The following is a 22285-nucleotide window of genomic DNA, read 5'->3' as shown; positions in this document are numbered from 1 at the left end:
TCTCCTCAGGCACACATTCACCATGACCGGCAAGTCATTCTTACGGCAAGACGGGAAAAGCCAAAACACAGCCTTGTTCGGTGCCCCCAAACCAGGTTTACAGGTTAGTTAGTTATTTTGCTGGTCACGCTCTCCTCCGCTGGACTCATCACACCACCTGAATGCTACTTACAGCAGTAAGTATCCACCCCTTTTCCCTCAACTGCTAAACATACTGTTACTTAATGTGTGCATATTCTAGTTGGTGTATTCCCAGACCGCCATCTCACCTGTAGACCCAAGATAGTCGACAATCAACTACTATCTATCCAAGAAGAGACATATAGCGTATGGTTTCACATATATCAGTGTTTGGTTCCCGTGGGCCCTTTGAAACACATCTCAAACGGGGTCAGCCCGGCGGGTCGGGGGGGTCTCCATTCCCAGGCCACTTTGGATGAGCCACAGCACAGACCACATGGGAGTGTCCACTCTCACTCACTCATCCACTTCTACTTCCTCTCATGATGTAATATCTTAGATACAGATACTGTTACACTTCAGATTCGATCGATACCTATATCAGAGTTAATTGTATCATACAAGTTGGTTCGCATCATGCACGGCTGACCGCATATTATCCACCACAACACTTCACGGTAATGCGCCCTATGAGGTGGTCCGCTTAATGCCCAACAGCGTCATAAGCACCGTCTGTCTACCCAGCATACCCACTTCCCTGGCTACTTGGCTCCCCCGCATGTGGTTCTCCACACTATGGCAACATGGCAACACCAACATGGCAACACATCCATCGCATTCACTTCAATTCCCTGCCATGCGATGGTGGGCCCTTCTTCATTCAACTACATGCAATGTCCCATCCCATGAGAAACAAACTGATTATAGTCGAAGGTATCTATCTAATTACATTTTGAGCATCAATCATCGCCTGCGACGGAACCGGAACCGAAGCCCATCATCACTATCCGAATCTTGCTCTTCTCGCATCCGTTTTTGCACCCGGGGCTGACTTCGGGTCTCCCTGGGCGCTGGTGTCTCCGATTCGACCCGGGCCGAGGACTGTGAGCGGGATGCCGCTGCGTCCTGGCTGACAGCCCGTTCGGCTGGACTATCTGCTGGATTCTGCTCCGTGCGATTACTAACCCAGTAGTGGTCCCCAATCCCAAAGTCTTTTCGCGTCACTTCCTCTAGTGGCACAATCACCGTCTGAATGCGGTAGCGGGGCTGTCCCGGTTCGCCCTTGCGGCGGAACTTCTTAAAGTTCTTGCGTCCATTCCACCGATCGTCCCAACGTCGGTCTTCTTCGCTCACATTTCTCGGCTTCACTTCCATCTCCTCTACGATTGCAAGTCCCTTGAGCTTCTCCACATTGACATCCTCAAGAGGCCCTTGCAGCGACGCTTCTTCCGCCTGACGCTGGCGCTGCGCGTCTTCGGCCTCCCGGTGCTGTCGCGCCGCCTCTAGTACATCCAGTTTCTGGCGTTTCACCCGCGGCATGGCCTCGTCTTTCGTCTCAGAACTGGGCTCTTCTTTGGTCCTCGCCGTCGTCTGAGCGCGTCGACGTTTCATCGCTTGGGCACCCGGAAGTAGGCTTGACACCATGTCCTCTTCTTCCTCCTCTTGGAGGCTGCTTTGCGGTTGCGATTGTTGTGCCGGCGATGGCTCGATTTCCATCAAAGGCGGCGGATCATCAACGCTCTCCGGAGCATGAGCGGGGATAGAGTTGATATCGAAGCCATCATCGAATGTTTTCATCTTACTGACAAATCCTCGGACTCGTGGCTTCCTCTTCGTTGACACTTGACTTTCCGCCGGGGGCTGTGAGTCTTGGACTTCTTGTACATCAGGGGTAGCAGCTGGTGGAGTGGGTTCTACATCCATGTCCTGGGCCTCGGGCAGAGACCGGCAGAGACCAGAAGCGTCATTCCCCAGAATAGCGTCCAGAAACTCGCTCTGCTGAATAACGCGCTGGTCGGTCGACAAAGCAACCTCATTACCGAGCTCGGCCCACCATTTCTCATGGCGTCCAGTCGCAACGTATCGAACAAGAACCACTCCGCCAGGGCCATCCCGTTGGCTCCCCAGACCTTTGTCGCCAGCCGCATTTCTCATATATTGCACGATCTCTGCCGCCGTGGTGACCCCTTCTTCCACTTGGTAAAGCAATGCCTTCCCGTGACCGTTCGTAATAACATCCTGCAAGTTTCCAAACTGCGCAGGGTCCATGAACACAAATGTGTAGTCATCAAAGATATTTGTTCTATCGGGTCTCGGAGCAAATGCTTCCTTTGGTCTCTGTACGGTTTCCTTGCCAGGCGGTGGAAGATGTGCCATTGCATCCGGCCATGAAGTGTCGAAATCGGCCTCCAACGGGGACAACGACTCGAGGTTTTCTAAGTCGCTCGGGGTAGCCGCATAAACCAAGGCGTCGATGTAAGAATCCTGCACGATGTACTTTCCATTCACCAATGCTTGCAGGCCTTTGGCAGTGTTCCGTTTCTTCTGGACGACATGTGTAGTGTGTTCGACAACGTACGGAACAATCGTTTTGATATCCAAATCCTCGACACGGGAGCGCACTTGCGCCAGGGGATCTTTCGCTTTGAGTTCTTTCGAGGAAAAGGAAAAGGTAAGGACGACTGGCTGCCACTTGATCCTAGTAACCACACGATTAGTCCCTGCCGATATTGTTCCTTGCCATGGTAATTACCGCAGCGCATGTTCGTATCTCCCCAACTTAATTTCATGCTCCTCACCAGTCAGATCTTTACTTTCATCCTTCACCGTATGGCCATCCACTTTGGTGCCATACTTCGAGCCCAAGTCGCGCACGGCAAGCTTCGATCTGGTGTAGATATGCGACTGAACGGTTAGCGGGGAAAGCAGAGGGATTCGGTCATCGTACTCCATCTCCTGGTTTTACAGGTGAAACTTCGATCATCATATGCTTTCTGGAAATAGACTTGTTATCAATAGCATGTCGGACTGCATGCAACCAAATTAGTATAGCGGAGTTTGACCATGGTCGCAGCACCTTACCTCCATCTTGCTTGATCCGACCGAAGAGATACTTCTTCCCCGGTCGCAGCCACACGCGCTTGCCTTTAACAATCAGCCAGAACCATAAAGCAGTTAGTGAAGGTATTACCACCCAGAAAATCACCCTCCGAGTCTAGAATCCACATGGGAGCGGTTGTGTGCCTGGCAGCGAGATGCAGCTGCTCGGATGAGTTGACATCAGCGGCACGTGAAACACGGCCCGTCACGCGTGTTCACGTGATCAGGCGTCGCAATAGCTGCCTGCTTGGGTAATCTCATGCCCATCATCCTCGCTTCCATCATCAGAGATGGAGCCTTCGGGCGAGGAGCCAAATGATGATGCAAAGGCGTCTAACAGTGTGGAGTCTGCTGAAAACTATGAGACCTTGAAATACCAACTCTTAGGACCGTCTTTGACCAAAGCGGGCCAGGATGCCGTGGACCAGCGAAAGGTGAGTATGTTACTACGGTCTAGGAGTATAGCTAAAATTGGCAGGTATCGGAAATCATATATAATGCCTCCAAAGGCTCCAGATTTTTCAATCATGAGCAAAATCGGGACAAGGTCCTGACGGTCAAGATTGAACGCATTCTCAAAGAGAAAGCCCGTCTCGAGAAACTAGATTTGTCGGCGGATCTACGACGTGCTGACCAGCTTCTTGCTGAGCTAGAACTGACGCGAGATCTGTCGCAGCATGTTGTCCACGTCGACTGCGATGCTTTCTTCGCCGCTGTGGAAGAACTTGATCGTCCGGAACTGAAGACCGTACCTATGGCGGTCGGCAAGGGAGTGCTAACGACCTGCAACTATGAGGCGCGAAAGTTCGGCTGTCGGAGTGGCATGGCATCGTTCGTCGCGAAGAAGCTATGTCCTCAGCTGATCTGCCTACCTCAGAACTACGAGAAGTATACGGAAAAGGCAAAGGAGATTCGCGCCATTTTCGCACAATATGATCCCACGTTCGAAAGCGCTAGTATTGACGAGGCGTATCTCAACTTGACTGCATATTGTACTGAGAATGGGCTTGACCCCGAAGAGGCGGTCCAGCGGATGCGAGCAGAGGTCCTGGAGAAGACCCAGATATCAGTTTCTGCCGGCATTGCGGCAAATGCAAAAATAGCCAAGATTGCCTCGAACAAAAACAAGCCGAACGGTCAATTTTGCGTTCCTAATGAAAGAGAAGCGATCATGAAGTTCATGGAGGAGCTGCCGGTCCGCAAGGTGAATGGCGTTGGCCGCGTCTTCGAACGTGAGCTTGATGCGATCGGCATTAAAACGTGCGGTGACATTTATCCGCAGCGTGCCATATTGCCTAAACTTTTTGGAGAAAAAGCGTTCCATTTCTTGATGCAGTGCTATCTCGGCTTGGGTAGAACAAAGATTCAGCCGGTGGAGAACTACGAGCGCAAGAGCGTGGGAACGGAGAGGACGTTCCATGAGATCGGGAATAAAGAGGAGTTCAGAGCGAAACTGTGGTCGATAGCAGAGGAGCTTGAGAAAGATCTAGCACGGACTGAGTTCAAAGGTCGTACATTGGTTCTCAAGGTCAAGCTCGCCACCTTTGAGGTTCTATCACGACAATGCCAGCCTCCACGGGCGGTGTCAACTGCCAAGGACTTGTACGCGTTTTCTCTACCGATGCTGGAGAAACTTGAGAAAGAGATGCCTGATTTGAAGATGCGACTGCTTGGACTACGGTGCACCAATTTGGTGAGCACGAAGAAAGTCGGAATAGAACTCTTCGGCTTCACTTCGCGGCCAAAGCCCGCTTCGGAAATGGCCAATGCTCCGGTTGAACAGGAAATCGAGACAGAGGAGGCCTTTGAGAAAGCGGCACGGGAAGAATTACAAGAGGAGCTCGATGATTTGGAGAAGTTGAGCCAGGAGGTATCTGAGTCTACAGAGAGGCAGGATGAAGCGGCTGCGTCACCGTCGCAGCCTGTCTATTGGGATTGTCCGATCTGTTCTCGACCTCAGGTGGCGGAAGATCGTGCATTTAATGACCATGTGGACTACTGCCTGTCAAGACAAACGATCAAGGAGGCTGTTCAGGGTGCCTCGGATGCTGTTCCGGCTGAGGCTCCGGCTGCTTCGAAGACGCGGAAGCGGAGGACAACGGAATCGCCCGATCCGCGACAGAAACGGTTGTTCTTTTCATGATGGCTTTATGGTCGCACCATACTATTTCAGCAGACTGGGCTTCTTCCCGCCCAGCCCCGAGAATTGGACAGTAGTCTACTCCAGCAGAGCGATTAGCCGCATGGCAGTCCCGCTGCAACGCACATCCCGCACTATTGCCGGCCACGGTGGCATTGCGTCTGACACCGACATGACAGGCACTTCAGTCTCGGGCAGAAAAGATCGATCGGATTGAAACTCTGTGACCATTGGAATCATCCATTGCTAAAAGGTCACTCATGGTGTGTACCCGTTCACGACCTTCACCAGATCTTATGCTCACAGTACGTGATATAGATCATAGATAGGCCAGTTTGCACCGTTTGGCTATAATCTGGAAATTATAAGGGCTCTGCTATGACAGGTTTGTATATAGGAGAAAGATAAAACTTGGATACATGACACATCAACGGTCGGGTACCTGGCGTTGACAATGAGATATTAATGCCATAAATATCGCAGTAAGGCCGTCTTGCATGCATGAAGGGGTTGGTTGGTTATACTGCATTGATTAATTGTTGGCTGGCATTCAGCCAAATGGTACTATTAATAGGTTAATTAAGGGTTAGTTAAGTCCTGACGGATGTATCTACATTAAACGAGGACCCATCCACGGTACTCCTGAGGATGCTATACTTAGCTACTCTGCAAATACTACTACAAAAGGGATAATAGTCCACTAGAAAAGGCACAACTGAGATACTGCAATAGTACTCACCAAGTATCTCGTCCTCATCAACACCGCACTATTAGATCAGTAAATACATACCAACCCGCATGATCCCCGATAAACTTCACCACATATCACAAACCCGCATTGACAACCAGGAAGGAATGTGGAGTCTAGCCCCCCTCCTTCTCTCCTGCTTGCTTCTCTTCTTCAAAGATCAACGTGGCAGACGGCCCCTTGCATTCCCCGAATACGTAGTTCAGTAGTTTGTCACACATCACGTGTCGGCAGTAGGTTCGGTTCGCCATGGAGACGTACAGTAATGTTTTGATCGACGAGATCTGAACTGATAAGGGACTGCAGGGAATCCATCAATCAATCAATCAATCAATCACATCTGTCAGATGATCAGACCAGGAAAATATACTCCGGGTTCCGTGGATTACAGTAGAGTAGTAGTAGGGTAGGGAGTAATGATGGGGTGATCGGCGTGATGGTTGTCCGGTTACTACTCCGGAGAGAGCCGCAGCTCCGACTTCACCCATGGTCAGCCCATGTGAAGGGGGACTGCGATCAGTAAGGGTGGTGCAGTTAAAATACTATTCTTACTATTTTTGAAGATCTGAATGGTTTCAAGTGGTGATAATTTACACGCCAGAAATATATTCTATAAAATGTATAGACAGAGAAAGAAAAAATAGAATAAATTCGGGATAAGAAACAACTTGATTAAGGGATCTGAATTGCGGTGAAAGGGGGAGCCACTAAGAGACTAGCCGGATTGGGGAGGGGAGGGATGTTTTGCACCCAAAACAATTAATTATCCTTCTTTTGTTGTGTTGAACAACAAATTCAACGCACTACATCGTCATCCCACACTTCCTCCCCATCTTCTTCTTTCTCCCTCTTCCTCCTCCTCCTCTCCTCCTCCTCTCATCACCTGGACGGTCCCAAGAACCCGCTGTCGACTGGCTGGTGCCATCATCATGCTTGCAGATTCTCGAGCACTACTGTCGCAATGCCATGAGCCGCTCTCCTTTCCGCCCCTCGACTCCCGCAAGTATGAACGCCGCCGATAAACAAAACAATGGCCATCTCGCCAAACCACTCACCCCCGCCCTCAGCGCTGCCTTTCATCGCTCTCAAAAATCCCCTCTGACTCCTCGACTCGCTACTCCCGGGGGTTATCGAACTCCCAAGCGACTGACTCCCTCCGAACATCCCTCGTCCGTCCCCTCCAAGCGGGATCCCGAGCCACCTTCATCCCTGCTCAGTGCCAATGTTACCCCTCGATCCGGTTCCCGCAACAGCAGACGCGATGGTGCTATTTCCTCCCCAAACAACACCCCAACCAACGGGCACCAGCAACAGCAACAGTCCCCCCAAGTTTCCTGGTCACAACCGCATGTGGGCCAGCTGTCAAATACGGGGCGACTCCGGACGGAGCGGAGTCCCGTTCGGGGGGGAATGCTGGAACCATCGCGGACAACCCGGGCCAGGACTGTGACGATGGAGTCCAACCAGCTTTCTCGTCCGAATTCTGCGTCGGATAATTCAGCCGGGGCCCCCATGTTTTTTCATGCGTCTGATGCACGATCGACTATTTCCGAACAGGAGCCCCGCCCGAAGCTGCAGACCAAAACGTCCGGCACCACTTTTATCTACGCGAAAGGGGCGCAAGAGAGGCAGTCCCCGGTGAGTGAGGTGGGCGGGACGTATAAACGTCGGTCGATTGGCTTGACGCGATCGGTGGTGTCGGCGAAACCGTCTGCCTCGCCGCGGCTGCGACCGGCCAGGGTGGACTCGAATCCGCGGCTGTCTGATGGGCCGTCTGTCGTCGGGTCGCAGGATGACTCGTTTGACGCAGGGTCACAGGCCCATAGTCCACCTATGAGCAGCGTATCAGCGCGACCGATCCCGGCTGTACGACACGTTAAATCGTCGAGTCTCGACTCTGCCAATAGTGGACTCTCCCCTCCTCAGAGGGAAGGGCTGCGGCCAAGCCCGCTCATCATATCACCTTCAGAACCAAAGATCGACGCCAGCACTATAGCGTCTGAACCACTGCCAGGCCTCCGGCCGCGAGTGTTCAGCAACGGGTCCATCGCTTCGGTGGATACGCATAACTCGGGGATGCAGAGCCCGTCCAAGTCGGAAAGCGGACAGGCCAACGGCGCCCTCAATGCGCGTACCGAGCGGAAGATCATGGATCTGGAAATCAGCAACTCCTCGCTTCTCGCCATTAATCGTACGCTTGAACGGGAAATGCGGAAGCAGAATGCAGAGCTGCGCAGATACCGACGCCTCAGTCGCTCAGGGCGTTTGTCTATGGCGACGTCCAGCCGGTCTGTGTCCGGCGCTCTCTCGATCCCTCCTGAAGTCGAGGAAGCGAGTGAGCATTCGTCTGTGCGGTCGCCAGAAGAACTCTCCGACTTTAGCGACGAAGACTCCATGGAAGACGGGGTGTTGAGTCCCGACTCGCAGGCAGATCAGGACTCCCAGCATCGTGCGCGGGACGAGAAACGGTTCCTCATCGATCTGGCGAAGCACCAGGAGCTTCTCGCCGACAGCCAGCGGCTGAACCAGAGCCTCAAGCGGTGTCTGGGATGGACGGAAGAATTGATCCGAGAGGGACAGCGCGCACTGGAATATAATGTCCACGTCAATGACGTGCAGCTGGGCGGACGCGTGCTGACCCCGGAGGAGCTGAATGAGCTGAACGAGTTCAACGAACTGCACGAGCAGCAAGAGCTGGAGCTATCTCGTCCATCGAGTCGGAGCGACTCCGAACCACCTTCCGAGGATGGCTGATACCACTATTATCTAGACTAATACGGCGTCGCTGGTGTACTGCTATTCTGTTGACTAAGCCGGTGTACTGCTATTCTGTGACTAAAGCTGGCATTTAGTCTGCTTCATGGCTTTTTGTTTGTTTGTTTGTTTCGTGTTGATGGCGATAGATGGCGGCCGGCAGCTATTTGAGCTAGATACCCATACGCGTGATTTTCTAGCATATACCATATACCAATACCACTTGCATCACCACACTCACTCCATACACACACTATACTTCTCTACATTGAAAAAACTAAGACTAAGGCCTCCCATCCCCAACCTGCCCCCCACCGCTCCCCGCTCCCTGAATACACGCCTCCTCAAACGCAGCCAACTCCTGCATCTCACCCACACCCCCAAGGAACCCCTCCAGGGCACAAAACCCATTCCCAGCTGATGCATCCTGTTCACACCCCGACACCCCATCAACAGGAACCGGCATCTCATTCAACACCCACCGCACAAACTCCCTCCCTTGACCCTCCTTCACAACTTCATTCTCATATACCACCTCCCCACCCCCATCCACCACAATCTCATCCGCAGAAGAAGCCTCACACCTCCACACCTCCGTAACAAACCTCGCCCCGAACGGCGCAATATGATTCAACCTGAACGTGCGGTTCAGGGGCACTTCGTTAGGATTGATATCCCCCTTCATCCCATCCTCCCCGATATTAAAGTATTCAACACCGAGAGCAGCCAACACAGAAACAATAACATCATCATGCGACATATCAAGATACAGCGGCTGATTCAACGGGAACGTCTCCGGATTCGAATCATACGTGATATTAACGTTGGCAACCTGCTCCGTTATAACCTTACCCTGTAGCCGGGAGGCAAGCTCAATCACATATCCAATACCCTGTGCCCTACCGGAGGGTGAACCGAACCCGTAGTCCCCGTAGAATTGTAAATCGAGGATATATGCGTAGCTTTCCCATTCGGAGGGTGTGAAGAGGGCGCAGAAGGAGGAGGACCCCAGCACGGCGGTTTCGTATGCGCAGAGGTTTTGCATGCTGAGGATGTCGAGCGCGGTGAGATTTAGGGTACTGGGGAGATAGGCGGAGAGGCGGGATATGATGGGGGGTGTGTATATCTTTAGGAATTGTTCGGCGGAGTCGTCGCTGTTTCATTCCATGGGTTTGGTTAGTATGTCTGTGGTTATAGAGGGATGGAGATGGGTATGGGCGTACCCCTCTTCAGTATCCCCGTTCGGACAACTCCCTGAAAGGGTATTATTATATCCATCTCCCTCTGGGATAATAACCAGGTCGTAGTTATCGGCGGAGCTGTTGGCTGCGATGTTGCTGAAGAAGCCGCCTATACATACCAACAAACCCTAATCAGTAAACAACTCCAACTATCACAAAGTGTCGGGATGGGGAGGGGGATGCATACTCAACCACCACCTCGCACTCTCCAGTATCCTAGCCTGACTCGTCGTCCTAAACATAGGCTTATCCCTCCTCGTGCCATTCGGCCAGACATTCAAGTCATTACTCCAGTCCGCCATACCAGCCGGGGCATCATACAAGACCCGTCCGTAGCGAGACCAGTGCAACGCACCGGAGGTAGCTTCCGTTGCGGCGCCGGTGGGGAGAAGGGCTTCTGTGCCCATAAGATAGCGCCATTTATTGAGGAAAGACAGAGGGCCTGTGGCGAGGGTGCTGTTTGGGTGTGACAGCGTGTAATTCTGCAGCTTCTGGGCGAAGGATTCCATGCTGTCGGCGTCGAGGAGGTAGGAGGTTGGATAGCGCTGTGCGTGCCGGTGCAGGATGTGTGCTTGTGTTAGTTGGCATTGTTGGGGTGTGCCGGGGGGGATTCCGAAGCCTGGGCTGGGGGTGTAGGGGGAGAGGTTGCCCCATGTTGAGGGGAGGGAGAAGGGGGTTGTTTTGTTGGTGTTGGTTAGAGCTGTGGTGAAGGTGAGGGTTAGGAGGCACAAAAGTGCCGTGAGGAGGATCATGGTTACGGTGGTGAGGGGGCTACGTGGGGAGATGGTGGAGGGAGGGCAATGTCTGATTTATAGGAGAGAGAAACATTGGATTCTATCTATGTGACTAGAAGTGGGAGCGGAGTCCGTCGTATCAATGCTGGCCAGCCTGCTAGATGTGCGGGGGCTGGTTGGTCATTTGTTTAGTTGGTAGTTGGAAAGTAGTAGAGATAGGCATATTGCGGAGTCGAAGCTTTAGACCGGCTTAGTCTAGGACAAAACTGGTATAAAAGGAATACTGCAATGGATCCAATACTGTAGTAGTCATAGTGAGTGGTGAGTCCGGGAAAGCCCTCCGTGGCTGATTGTGGTAATTGGTCGCGTGAGGGTTGGAGACACTCGGAGAGAGACCGGTAATCCTGCCAAAGCGGGGTCGGAAGGGAATCAGTAGCCTGTGAGACGAAGTACTCCTGGCAGAGAAAAAGCTTATCAGAAGGTGAGACACGGCGGGACGGGTAGTAGGAGTGCTTAGTCTCTATCTTGGAGGGGCCTCGGTGAATGTTAGGGGTAGGATGTACGATTCCGGGTTTATACCACTGCCATGTAGGGTGTGCCGTTATGGGGTGACTTAGTTATAATACTTGTGATTTTTTTTATAGGTGGTATTGTCGGAGATATTACTTACACAAGAATGGGTAACCTATTCCTCCTGCAGCCGTCTACAGCATCCCGCTACACCTGCAGGATTAACCCGCGGTGTACCTTCGATCGTACGACGTCACTTACTCCGCATTTACTAGTGGTTAGTGTTCCTTGGAAGTCGGACATCTCCGGTCAGTAACGGGTGAGTCACTCAGTCGTAGTAGTAGAAGTAGTAGTAGTAGCAGTTTCCTGATTAACCGGGACACTTACGGCCGAGATATATTTCCGTCGGAGGAGAACTGAGTGCTGTTTCAGCCCTACAGGCACCACCACTAATACTACTAGTGTAAGTATAGTCTACTGCGACAGTAATGGCTCCTACAACAGAACTTGGTATCTGCTACTCTATTACGATCTGATATACTCGCTACACACATATCCAACTGTCCAGTCTGAAAACAAAAATAGACTATGCAAGGTATCTAGGCAGTGGCAGTAGGCTCTTCGTGATGGTGCTCGTGCTTCTTCTTCTTCTTCTTGTCCTCCTTGCCCTTCTTCGTCATCGACTCCGCCATCAGCTGCTCAAACGCCATGAAGTCGCCCTCCTCGTCGGGATCGCGCTCAGCCTGTACCAGTTAGCATACCCCAAAGGTCGTGCAGTAGATAAATGTAGTGGCATACCTTGGAGTAAATGTTACCCGCAATCACCAGAGCATGAGCACGCTCAACGCGCTTGTCCAGCTTGATGCGCTTGTCTCCGAGCACCTGGTCACACACATCACGCAGCACGCTCTGAATCTCGAACTTGCTGCCCCGCCACGCTGCAGCCAGAATCTTGCCCGTCACCTTCTTCTCGTACTCGGCCTTCTTCTCATCCGTCCAGTCCTCTCCACCGCGCTCTTCCAGCTTTGCCATCTCCTCCATGGTCATCTGCGCATCGATGGCGGTGGAGATGGTGGTCCAGGTCTCCTTGGCCAGGGTACCCTTGTCCTTCAAGCGCGAGAAGAACCCAGAGATACCGAGGAACTTCTGCGACTTAAGGAAGGAGGTAGCCTTCTGCACATAGGTGGCGCCGATGGCGTGCAGGATCTCCAGACCAAACGACTCCATCTTCAGGTTCTCCACCTCCAGACGGATCTTCTCCTCGAACGCTCGGGTCATGTCAGGGCTCTTGTCGGTTTCCGTCCACACGCTGATCTTGTCCACCAACTTCGTGGCCAGAGTATTGACGCGCTCCTCGCGCGCCTTCTTGCGCTCCAGCTCGTACGCCGCCAGACGCTCCTGTTGCTCCCGGGACAAACCACCCTTCTTCTTCTCCTTCTTGCGCAGCTCCTTCTCCTCCTGGGACAGACCAGCTGCCTCCATGCGTGCCTCTTCCTCCGACTTGTCCATGATGGCCTGCTGGCCCATGTAGCGGCGGGGGGTGCTCGTGCCGGAGCTCGGGGATGCGGCGGGCTTCTCGGAAGCGGCAGTCGTCGACTCGGCGGGGGTGGCAGCTTGAGCAGCACCTTCGGCAGTGCCTTCAGCGTGCTCCTGCTCATCGTGGATGTTCAGTTTCTCCTCGGCGGATGCGGCCAGTTCTTCCTCCTCCATCTGCTGCATGGTGATGTCCATAGTAGTGGTGAGGTCCTTCATGAGCGAAATTTCACCGATAAGGTCGACAAAGGCGTTGCCACCGAAGATCATGCCAAAGAATTCCGAGGGGTCCTCTGCATGGCATTAGTATCCGACTGCCTCCTGCGCAAAGATGTGTCTTACCGAAACCACCACCGGGGACAGCATCCTCCTTTCCAAACTTATCGTAGCGCTTGCGGAGTTCTTCATCGCTGAGAACTTGGTAGGCTTCACCGATCTGTCATGTAGAGATGGAGTCAGCGCATGTCTTGACAACAAACAAAGGGATCTACCGACCTCCTGGAATCGCGCATGCGCAGTCTCATCGCCGGGGTTCTTATCTACGACGGTTAGCGTTGGACAGCCAGATGGCAGCTGCAAACGTACCAGGATGGTGAATGATGGCCAGTTTGCGATAGGCCTTCTTAATCTCGAGTTCGGTGGCAGTGGGCGGCACCCCGAGGGCGTCGTAGTAGGAAGTGTCGGCAACCATGGCGGGCAATGTGAGCAGGACCCAACCACGCAATCAATCTAGCGGTCACCGATGCAGAAAATCAAGGCCAGCCGGCAGGCGAGTTGCAGAAATAGATGTGGACCAGAAATAGGACGGGCTGGTAGAGACGGCAGTTTCGATGCGTCTCCTGTAATTTTTTCTGCCTAAATGATGTTATTTTGGCTTTTAGTTTTCCGCTGGATTTCTTCCGTCATGGCGGGGAGACAAACAGTCACTTGCCAATGCAGATGGCCTGAGGCGGGCTGATGGTCACGTATGGTAATACAATAGTGGCATTCTCAACTGTATACTACAAATATGTCATGTAGCTTTATTACAAAGCTGTAATACCGGGTACTGCGCCTGCACGCGCTCAGCCGCCAGCCAGAGCCGCTAGCCGCGCCGCCTTTCAAGCGGGCCTTTAAAATTTTCCTTCTTTCGCTTTCTTTTCTTCTTCTTCTTTCTTTTCCTCCTCGTCTTCTGTTTATTCCTCCTTCTCCCTCCTCTTCCTCTCCCCCCCTGATTTACCCTCTCCTCCCAATTGTTTACTTATTTCCTCTTCCTCTACACTTCTACCTCTCCCTCTCCCTCTCCTCCCTCCTCCTTCCCTCCTACTCCTACATTCCTCCGTCTGCTTGACTGGATTCCCCGTCTCCTCTCCACCTCATCCTCCTCAGCCAGTGAGGCATTCGCTCGCTGTGCTTGTACATTATTGTACCATCCCATCCCTTTCTTTCCTCGCGAATTCCGTTGATTCGGTCATTCTCCGCATTGCTTCCATTCCCTTTCTTCTTACGTGTAATAATTCCCATTTTACCCTAATTCGTTTTCCATCCCGTCATTTTTGACCGTTCGATCGTAATCTACCCTTCACCATGGGTCTCGCATCGAATGCCATCTACTACACCTTTCATCCCTCGGAACTGAGGTCGATTATGCAATGGTTGGTTCCGGCCCTTGTCCTCGACCGGCTATGATGGGGTTTAGTGTGTTGTGCCAACGCTTACGAAGGCTTTGCCCGTGGTCATAGGAAGATCTGGCACTCCCCGGTTCATGAGCGCAATGAGAAGAACGAGACCGAGACTGAGAAGGCCTGCTTCAAATTCCTCGACTTGACCAGTCGGAGCTTCAGCGCCGTCATCAAGGAGCTCCACCCGGAGCTGTTGATGCCCGTCTGCGTCTTCTACCTCACACTTCGCGGGCTGGACACAATCGAAGACGACACGTCGATTCCTTTGGAAACAAAGGAACCTCTGCTGCGTGGCTTCAAGGACTTCCTGGAACAGGATGGCTGGACCTTCAATGGCAACCGCCCCGAGGAGAAGGACCGTGAGCTGCTGGTTCAGTTTCACAATGTCATCACCGAGTTCAAGAAGATGAAACCCGCCTACCAGGCCATCATCAAGGACATCACTGACAAGATGGGCAACGGTATGGCCGATTACTGTCGCAAGGCGGCCTTTGATGACGCCAGCGTGATCACCGTCGAGGAATACGACCTGTACTGCTACTACGTCGCTGGCTTGGTCGGTGAAGGACTCACGCGCCTCTTCGTCGAGGCCGAGTTTGGTAACCCTGCCCTGCTGGAACGCGCACGTCTGCACAAGTCCATGGGACTCTTCCTCCAAAAGACCAACATCATCCGAGACATCCGAGAGGACGACGATGATGGACGTCGCTTCTGGCCCAAAGAGATTTGGTCCAAGCACGTCACCAAGTTTGAAGACCTGTTCAAGCCTGAGCACCGCGAAGCTGCACTAAACTGCAGCTCCGAGATGGTGTTGAATGCTTTGGAACACGTCGAAGACTGCCTGTTCTACCTGGCTGGTCTGCGTGAGCAGAGTGTGTTCAACTTCTGCGCTATTCCGCAATCCATGGCCATTGCCACGCTGGAACTCTGCTTCCGCAACCCTGCGATCTTCGAGCGTAACATCAAGATCACCAAGGGCGAGGCTTGCCAGCTGATGTTCGAGTCGACGCAGAACCTGCGTATCCTCTGTGCTGCCTTCCGCAAGTATGCGCGCAAGATTCACAAGAAGAACACACCCAAGGACCCCAACTTCCTCAAGATCAGCCTTGTTTGTGGACGGGTACGTCTTCCCTCTTTGGCCTATGTTGGGCTAAGCTAACTCTAATGATTTAGATTGAAAAATGGATCGAAACCATCTTCCCCAGCCAGAATGCCGAGGCCGCCAAGCGTCGTATCACTGGCGAGCTGACGGAGGCGGAGAGGAAGCAGGCCGAGGAGCACGCCGAGACCCGTAAGGATATGTACTTTATGATGGGTCTGATGGTGGTGATTGTGTTCATCACCTCGATTGTTATGGTATGTGCCTCACTTTACCTCTCACCGACCCAGCTAACCAGACTAGATCTTCACTGCCTGGCTGCTCGGTGCACGATTCGACCTGGCGTGGCAGGAGCTGCGGTCCGGCAACTTCCGGCCACCCAGGGAAATCCGCGCAAAGAAAGAGCTGTAATGCATTCTACGGAGTTATGACTGATTGATCTACTAGCTGCGGGGCTTATGTCTTATACCTTCTGCCTACCGCTTATTTACTAATACATTACCTTCTTCTTCCCTTCATAGGTCTCGTTTTGGTTTTCTGCAGTCGAACTAGCACGGATGTCAAATTGCGATCCAGTCTTTCCATGACTGTGGTTGTGCCGAAGAAGTGCTGATATTGAGCGGATTATTCTGACCAGCGACGTACTAGATTTGTGTCTTCCAACTTAAGTGTTGAGGTGGCATACATCCATTGAGGACCTGGAACATACGTAATCATGTAGTAAATATGAGTTGAATATAACCTTGATTTTCAAACATGATCTTTCCTTCAATAAATTAAAATGAGTTTGTAATATCAATGTTCTTCTAACCAACATCATACTTATTATGTAGTCCATACCCAAATCCACTACACTCAGCATACACATACCTCTCCCATCTATCTCCCATAAGTAATTACATCATACCCCCCGTCTCCCATAACCACACCACACTACAGCCCCTAAACCTACATAATCCATACCTCAAAGAAAGAAAGAAACAAAAACCACGAAACTAAGAAGAAGAAGAAGCCCCCACATCCTCAACAATAACCCCCAGAATCCAAACATTAACCGCAAAGAACCCCAATGAAGCCAAAAACAACCCGGGCATGAAACTACTCAACCCCAGAAACTCAAGATTATATCCTTGTTGTAGCCATAGTGCCTGCCACCCACATAATCAGTACCATCCATAAAATATTTGATATCAAAATGAAGGAGACGGAGAAGGTGAAAATGAAAGTGAAGGAATAGGGATAACCATACCTGCCCAACAACCCACGCAACCGCCACAACCCCCCCAAACCGCGGAGCCTTCAGCAACGAAGACCCCGGTAGATAGAAGGGGAGGAAGATGAGGTACCAGAGGAAATACTACAACAATTCTTATCAGCTCTGCTTTCGTCGTACTAAACTAGGGAAGGAGGGGGTGCATACCTGACTCGTACAAACCTTATTGAAAGTAACAAACGCAAACGTCTGCGCGAGCATTGCCCCGGGGAGACTCTTCTTCGCCAGGACAAGCGGGATAACCACAACAGAGAGAAGTAACTGCGGGATAAACGCCAACGACTCAAAGTTCCCCTGTACCTCGCCTGCAGCAGAGAGGTAGAGGAGGGTACTGTAGGGGGAGAAGTTATGGCGGTGGTCGATGCGCGTGAGATGGTGGAGGAAGGTATGTTGCAGGAAGGGGGTGTCGTAAAGTGAGTACATGAGGAGATTGAGGGCAGTGAAGGTGATGAGGGAGGTCAGGGTGAGGATGATGCGGGGGGGAGTGATGAAGTTGATCAACTTGGTGAGGATGCTGGTATCTTTGCTTCCAGCGGTGGTTTTAGACGTGCTGCTGCTGCTGCCGTCTTGTTCCCGATCCAACCACCAAATAATTGACACTCCGTAAATGAACGGGTAGATCTTAAAATGCACACTCAGTCCCAGCAACACACCCGCCAGCACGACCCTCCTGCGGAGAACCGCCCACAGCAGAGCAATGACCAGCACACCGAGCAGACCCTCAGAGGAACCCCTGGTGCTAATGTTGGCGACCATGGGGTTCAGAAGCCAGAAACTAGCGTACTTCAAGGCGCGAGGAGCGTCCATTCCGTACGCGGAGACGAGGGATCTAGCGATGAGCCATCCGGCGAGAACGTCGGAGAGGGCGAAGAGGGCTTTTCCAAAGGAGAAGAGGAGAGATGGGCCGGACCAGGAGGTCGGGAGGAGCATCCATGCTAGGAGTGGCGTGTAGCGATAAGTGTCTCTTTCGTAAGGCGAGGCGCCGTGCGAGACGTAGCGGGCTGCGTCGGTGAAGACGAGGTAGTCGATGTCGGTGTATTTGACGGCGGAGTTGGCGTCTTGCCAGGCGCCGTAGATGAAGAGGATGGCGCGGAGAGCTATGGCGGAGGTGTAGACTAGGGTGGGGGATTGGAAGAAGGATGATGATGATGATGATGATGATGATGCCATTTTGGAGGGCATTTTGATGGTGGTGTTGTGGTTGGTTACTTCATCGGTGATATCTTACTCCTGTGGCAGCCTGGTGTGATGATTTCGGCTTGATAAGATGGTGTAGGTCGCCGGGACAATATGGTAGTAGCTAGTATGTACAGATTCGCTGATCTCACCATCCTATGTCTATTTGGTGGGCATCGTGGGTTCTGGTTGGTTAGATGAAGCTATCCCGACGCGAGGAAACGTGACCGGTTCGGTGCTGAGTCAGCAGGAAGATGATCTTGCCCGATTAGGAAGCTGTGTATCTTGAAGACGGGGATTTCATTCAACTTTCTTCTTTGACTACGCCTGATATTTCTGACGCGGAAATTAAGCTACGTGGATTTGTTCGAAATGCGTGTTTCTATTCTTAATTTATAGTAGTGAAGACGTGCCCACGCCTATCATAATTCAGTATATGTTGAATCATAGCTAGTTTTCATGTTTATAGCTTGAAAATATATTGCTGAAGCAGTACCTTCTGCTATCATACCATGTTCTCGACACATATCCTCCGAATCGCCCGTAAATGCATCAATCATGAATAACCATGTAATCTGAAACCGCTAAGATAGCGAATGAGCTGTAACAAATATCAAGCGAGCGAAATATAAAACACCATGTGACAGAAGTGAACACCAGCAGCGATGAGGCTGCACCAACCTAGTAGAAAGACGGCCCTGAATTGATGAAAAATGTTGAATCTCCCAATTGACCTCCAAAATAAGCATTCTCGCTGCTTCCATACTTTGTATTTCTCTCCTCCTGGGGAAACAGTGGCGCGTTGTTGACAGTGTCAATATCAGCCAAACCCTGCAACAAGTTGCTGTCGCTCCAGCTAAGGAAGTCCCAGAGATACTGCCCTGCAGAATCATTGATAAATTGGGGCTCAAACGGATCGATAAATCCATTCTCATGTGGAATAGCACGACCGAAGTCGATTTGTAACGGGGATACCCCAGGCACTGCGCCAAGATCTTCAGTAGCCGTCACACAGCTACCGCTGTTAATGCTGTGGGCTTCTCCAGTGACATTGTGGCACCGTTTACCGGCCTCGAATATCCGGGAAACCGCCTCCAGCGTCGATTTGGCAGCTGGACTCCAAGGTTCCAAGCGCTCCAGGACAAGCATTGTCGTTTCCACTTGAGCCTGACACGCTTCAGATGTCGCCCTTGGATCATCAACTGTACCATCGTTGAGAAACAGCCCTAGGAGAGGAACCATTGCAGCTTGGAAGATAAGCCATACTGCATTCCAGCCTGACATTTGATGGAATTGTGCCTTGGCAGCTACATCCTGTATGGTAGCCTCGGCAATCTCCCTACATCTTTCAATAGCTGTCCTTTCTTCAGACCTGAGCACAATGTATGGTACGCGCCGCATGGCGTAGCTGAGCAGGGTGGGACGGTACAAGAGCATCCGCTGATTGTAATACCGCCACTTCATGACAGTTCTCGTGATTGCGATCGACTCCGAGCATGGCTCGTGGTCTTTGAGAATATACGGAAGGTTATCATACCATTCGAGAAGCTGGCTGTCAAGATTTGCCATTTCGTGAGGCTTTGTCAACGGTGCTACGGCCAGCACCTCCTGGATTTGTGTCGCAATCTTGCAGAATCGAACATTTTCCAGAAGCGGCAGAAGGTCGAGCACATTTCCCTAATAGGTCAGCAGAGAAAGGAAAAAGAGAATCAAAAAAAGGGAACACTTACTGTTTCCCTATAATGTGGCAACTTAACAGTGATCGCTGGACCCAGTCGACCCATGCTTGGTCGGCCCAAGGTCATGCCGCCCCACGTGTCCAGACAGAACAGAGACCACCAGACTCGACGTTTGTGATCAACTGAAAATAACCTATTCCTGCTGTTGCCGTATTGACCATCGGAGACTTCCTTGTGCAAGCCCAGAGCTGCGGCCATGCGCAATGCCGCCCCCATCATGGAGTACGCGAGGTTGGGCTGGCTGCTATAGTGGAGGTAATAGCCACCCATGAGGCCCAGAGCTTGAATGGTTTCCACGTGCGGTGAACCAAGGCTTTCCAAATCTAAATGGCTCTTCGACCGCATATAATATGTTTGATGAGACATGTCATCGGCAGGGGTGGCTGCTATGCTGCCCAAAGCAAAGACAATGTTGAGCAACGCGAGCCATTGCTTGTCCTTCCTGCGCGAAGATAGATACGTTTGGCGAAAAGATTGTTCGTCCAGCATTGGAACAAATGGTTGAAAGTAGGTAAAGTAAGCGTCGAGCAGTTGAGTCTCGGGCACGGTTGAAGTGCCATGGTGCGGCTGAGACCCAAAAACCTGCCAGGCCTGGGCCTCTGGAGAAGCTATTTCCATGACAGAATCCCGACGAACTCCTGTGGCAGGGGCGCGAGATAGGTGAGAGAGGGAGTTGGGCTCCAGCCATACTATCACCTTTAACACAGCATGGATGGAAGAGACACCCAAATAGGAGGATGGCTGTTTGGCCGAGAGAGATAAAGCGTTGACATCGTCGGATACGGTGCTCGTAAGCTCCGAGCTCTTCAATTCGCGATCATCAGTTGTGTGATCGGGTATGGTTTGTAAAGACTCGAGATTGCCGTCTTCGCTGGATGCCGGAGATGCGTGAGCCTCCACTGATGCCGAGGTTGCTGGGGACGCCGGGTGTGGCGCTTGCGTCTGCATCTGGGAAGCCCCCTTGCCTGTCAGCTCCAAGAGCTTGTCCCGAGGCAAGTTGACCAGGGTCTCCGCTGGAATTCCAGGGAAGAGCTTGTCAAGCACTCCTCTAAATTCATCGAGTGTGGTCGATAGTTTCTCCACATGCCTGCTTGATTGATACATTTATTAGATTCGGGTCGTCCCTCGATCGCGGCTTCAATGGAAGAAGGGGACAGTCACACCTGCGAGATGGCCGAGGATCAGAGTACTGACACATGTCTGCTTTCTTATACCATCTGCATGCTTCACATGGCTTTTCTCCATCGCATTTTATTTTTCGGTGCCGACAAGAGGTGCAGGCGCGGAGCGTAGTGACTCGGCGTCCGACAGATTGTTGACGTTGGTTGCGTCCGCGCACAGCAGTCGGAAGAGTTGGGTTCTCGAACCCTTCGAACGTATGAAACATTGCTTTGCGATCGAGGGATATTTTGCTGGTGACTTTTGCTTGACGGATAGTCGGGAAGTGTACCCGTTGAGACACTTTAGGGTGGCGAGATTAACTCGAAAGGGCCATTGGCACCGAGTCGCAGGGAGACCAGCAGATTAGATGCACCGGAGGGCAGGGATCCTTGTTTGTCAGAGGAGGAAATAGCAAGTGGATCAAATAGGCCGGGCAAGTAGTCCGAGTCAGTTATGCAGGTAATCAGTTAGTTGCTGCAGTGGCCATTGTCCGGGGAAACAATGAGGGTAGAAGTGGAAGAAAAGCAAAGAAAGGCTCATCAAACGAAGACGGTGAAGAGGAAGAAAAACACAATATATCCACGCGGGAAATCAACTCCTGTTTTGGGGAAGTGAGCAGGCCAGCCTCGGGGTTAGACGATCATCGGCAGCGTTGACGCTGGGAACATCACAGTTTGCACCGAGAGAAAGCAGGAGGTGCCCAACAACGGAAGTTCCTGGACGAGGACCCTCGCAGGTCACCAGTGGTCAGCATGGCCTCCACCCCCGCATTTCGTCCTTTTAATTTATTTTATGCAGGATGCGACCGTTTCTGTCTGGTTTCTGCATGCTGACAGACGAACCGACCTGCAGACCCTGTTGGCTGCCTACTATATTCAACCCTGCGCCTAATTATACGCAGGGTACGAGAAGGGTTGTGTGATGCGCTCACAGACTCGGCAAACAGCATATGGTGGTCTGTTCTCCTGGCGCCTGAATTCATCGGTCCAGTAACCCTCTCAGGCGTGGAATTATACACGCCTGAGTGTGATGACGATGCGCCCTTCCACCTATCACTGGCCCTCGGTGAGCCCCGGGTCTCCGAGTGCCTTCTGTTTCTTGTAAACGTTGGGCCTTGCCCCAGGTTGAGACTATCCAATAGCTGACCGATCCAAGCAAATCTGGTACGCTAGTCCACATCGAAACCATTGCTCTTGCACCCAGCACCGTCCTAATGATACAAATTCACAAAATACCACACCGAGCTATGGGACATCAAGCTCAGGAGATGGAGGTGTAACTCAGGGGTCCAGAGAAATTAGTGGTGGTGTGGGATTCTGCTAGGGCCGGCTACTCCTGAGCCCAAGAGCTCCAGCTAGTGGTGCGGGAGACTGAGTATAGCAACACCGGTCCACCACGCTCAGACATTGTGGTGCCACCTGATTGCTTAATGGCCAGGCAAGAAGTAAGAACATCT

The 22285-nt window shown here is 52.0% G+C and overlaps 8 protein-coding genes across 8 annotated transcripts; 3 read left to right on the top strand and 5 right to left on the bottom strand.

Moving 5' to 3' along the window:
• Positions 1 to 924: 924 nt before the first annotated feature.
• Positions 925 to 3201, bottom strand: BO88DRAFT_390745 (DNA damage response protein RcaA; the record flags this gene model as incomplete). The annotated part of the gene is made up of 5 exons (XM_025704966.1): positions 3152 to 3201; positions 3043 to 3105; positions 2909 to 2988; positions 2714 to 2865; positions 925 to 2659 (listed from the first exon to the last, which is right to left on the bottom strand). The coding sequence occupies exons 1-5, from the start codon at positions 3186 to 3188 to the stop codon at positions 925 to 927; spliced, it is 2067 nt and encodes a 688-aa protein (XP_025561629.1). The 5' UTR covers positions 3189 to 3201.
• Positions 3202 to 3350: 149 nt separating this feature from the next.
• Positions 3351 to 5240, top strand: BO88DRAFT_464550 (DNA-directed polymerase kappa; the record flags this gene model as incomplete). The annotated part of the gene is made up of 2 exons (XM_025711330.1): positions 3351 to 3494; positions 3539 to 5240. The coding sequence occupies 2 exons, from the start codon at positions 3351 to 3353 to the stop codon at positions 5201 to 5203; spliced, it is 1809 nt and encodes a 602-aa protein (XP_025561628.1). The 3' UTR covers positions 5204 to 5240.
• Positions 5241 to 6527: 1287 nt separating this feature from the next.
• Positions 6528 to 8939, top strand: BO88DRAFT_405838 (uncharacterized protein). The gene has a single exon (XM_025706996.1). The coding sequence runs from the start codon at positions 6915 to 6917 to the stop codon at positions 8700 to 8702; it is 1788 nt and encodes a 595-aa protein (XP_025561627.1). The 5' UTR covers positions 6528 to 6914; the 3' UTR covers positions 8703 to 8939.
• Positions 8940 to 8985: 46 nt separating this feature from the next.
• On the bottom strand, positions 8986 to 10704 carry BO88DRAFT_436266 (histidine phosphatase family protein; the record flags this gene model as incomplete). The annotated part of the gene is made up of 3 exons (XM_025709552.1): positions 10131 to 10704; positions 9926 to 10052; positions 8986 to 9856 (listed from the first exon to the last, which is right to left on the bottom strand). Exons 1-3 carry the CDS (start codon positions 10693 to 10695, stop codon positions 8986 to 8988), a joined length of 1563 nt encoding a protein of 520 aa, XP_025561626.1. The 5' UTR covers positions 10696 to 10704.
• A 1050-nt stretch (positions 10705 to 11754) lies between these two features.
• Positions 11755 to 13601, bottom strand: BO88DRAFT_405836 (DnaJ domain protein). The gene is made up of 5 exons (XM_025706995.1): positions 13306 to 13601; positions 13216 to 13259; positions 13063 to 13156; positions 11986 to 13013; positions 11755 to 11930 (listed from the first exon to the last, which is right to left on the bottom strand). Exons 1-5 carry the CDS (start codon positions 13409 to 13411, stop codon positions 11787 to 11789), a joined length of 1416 nt encoding a protein of 471 aa, XP_025561625.1. The 5' UTR covers positions 13412 to 13601; the 3' UTR covers positions 11755 to 11786.
• A 685-nt stretch (positions 13602 to 14286) lies between these two features.
• On the top strand, positions 14287 to 16328 carry erg9 (bifunctional farnesyl-diphosphate farnesyltransferase/squalene synthase; the record flags this gene model as incomplete). Its single annotated transcript, XM_025712648.1, has 4 exons — positions 14287 to 14354; positions 14442 to 15501; positions 15555 to 15737; positions 15784 to 16328. 4 exons carry the CDS (start codon positions 14287 to 14289, stop codon positions 15889 to 15891), a joined length of 1419 nt encoding a protein of 472 aa, XP_025561624.1. The 3' UTR covers positions 15892 to 16328.
• Positions 16327 to 18105, bottom strand: BO88DRAFT_405833 (glycosylphosphatidylinositol-alpha 1,4 mannosyltransferase I). The gene is made up of 3 exons (XM_025706994.1): positions 16901 to 18105; positions 16730 to 16837; positions 16327 to 16628 (listed from the first exon to the last, which is right to left on the bottom strand). The coding sequence occupies exons 1-3, from the start codon at positions 17921 to 17923 to the stop codon at positions 16476 to 16478; spliced, it is 1284 nt and encodes a 427-aa protein (XP_025561623.1). The 5' UTR covers positions 17924 to 18105; the 3' UTR covers positions 16327 to 16475.
• A 274-nt stretch (positions 18106 to 18379) lies between these two features.
• On the bottom strand, positions 18380 to 21548 carry BO88DRAFT_405832 (putative C6 transcription factor). The gene is made up of 3 exons (XM_025706993.1): positions 20832 to 21548; positions 19660 to 20755; positions 18380 to 19606 (listed from the first exon to the last, which is right to left on the bottom strand). The coding sequence occupies exons 1-3, from the start codon at positions 21053 to 21055 to the stop codon at positions 18611 to 18613; spliced, it is 2316 nt and encodes a 771-aa protein (XP_025561622.1). The 5' UTR covers positions 21056 to 21548; the 3' UTR covers positions 18380 to 18610.
• Between the last annotated feature and the right edge of the window lie 737 nt (positions 21549 to 22285).

Source organism: Aspergillus vadensis, assembly GCF_003184925.1.
Source record: "Aspergillus vadensis CBS 113365 unplaced genomic scaffold BO88scaffold_15, whole genome shotgun sequence".
Classification (NCBI taxonomy): domain Eukaryota; kingdom Fungi; phylum Ascomycota; class Eurotiomycetes; order Eurotiales; family Aspergillaceae; genus Aspergillus; species Aspergillus vadensis.
Note: the sequence above shows the minus strand (reverse complement) of the source record. Positions and strands in the feature narration are given on the sequence as shown.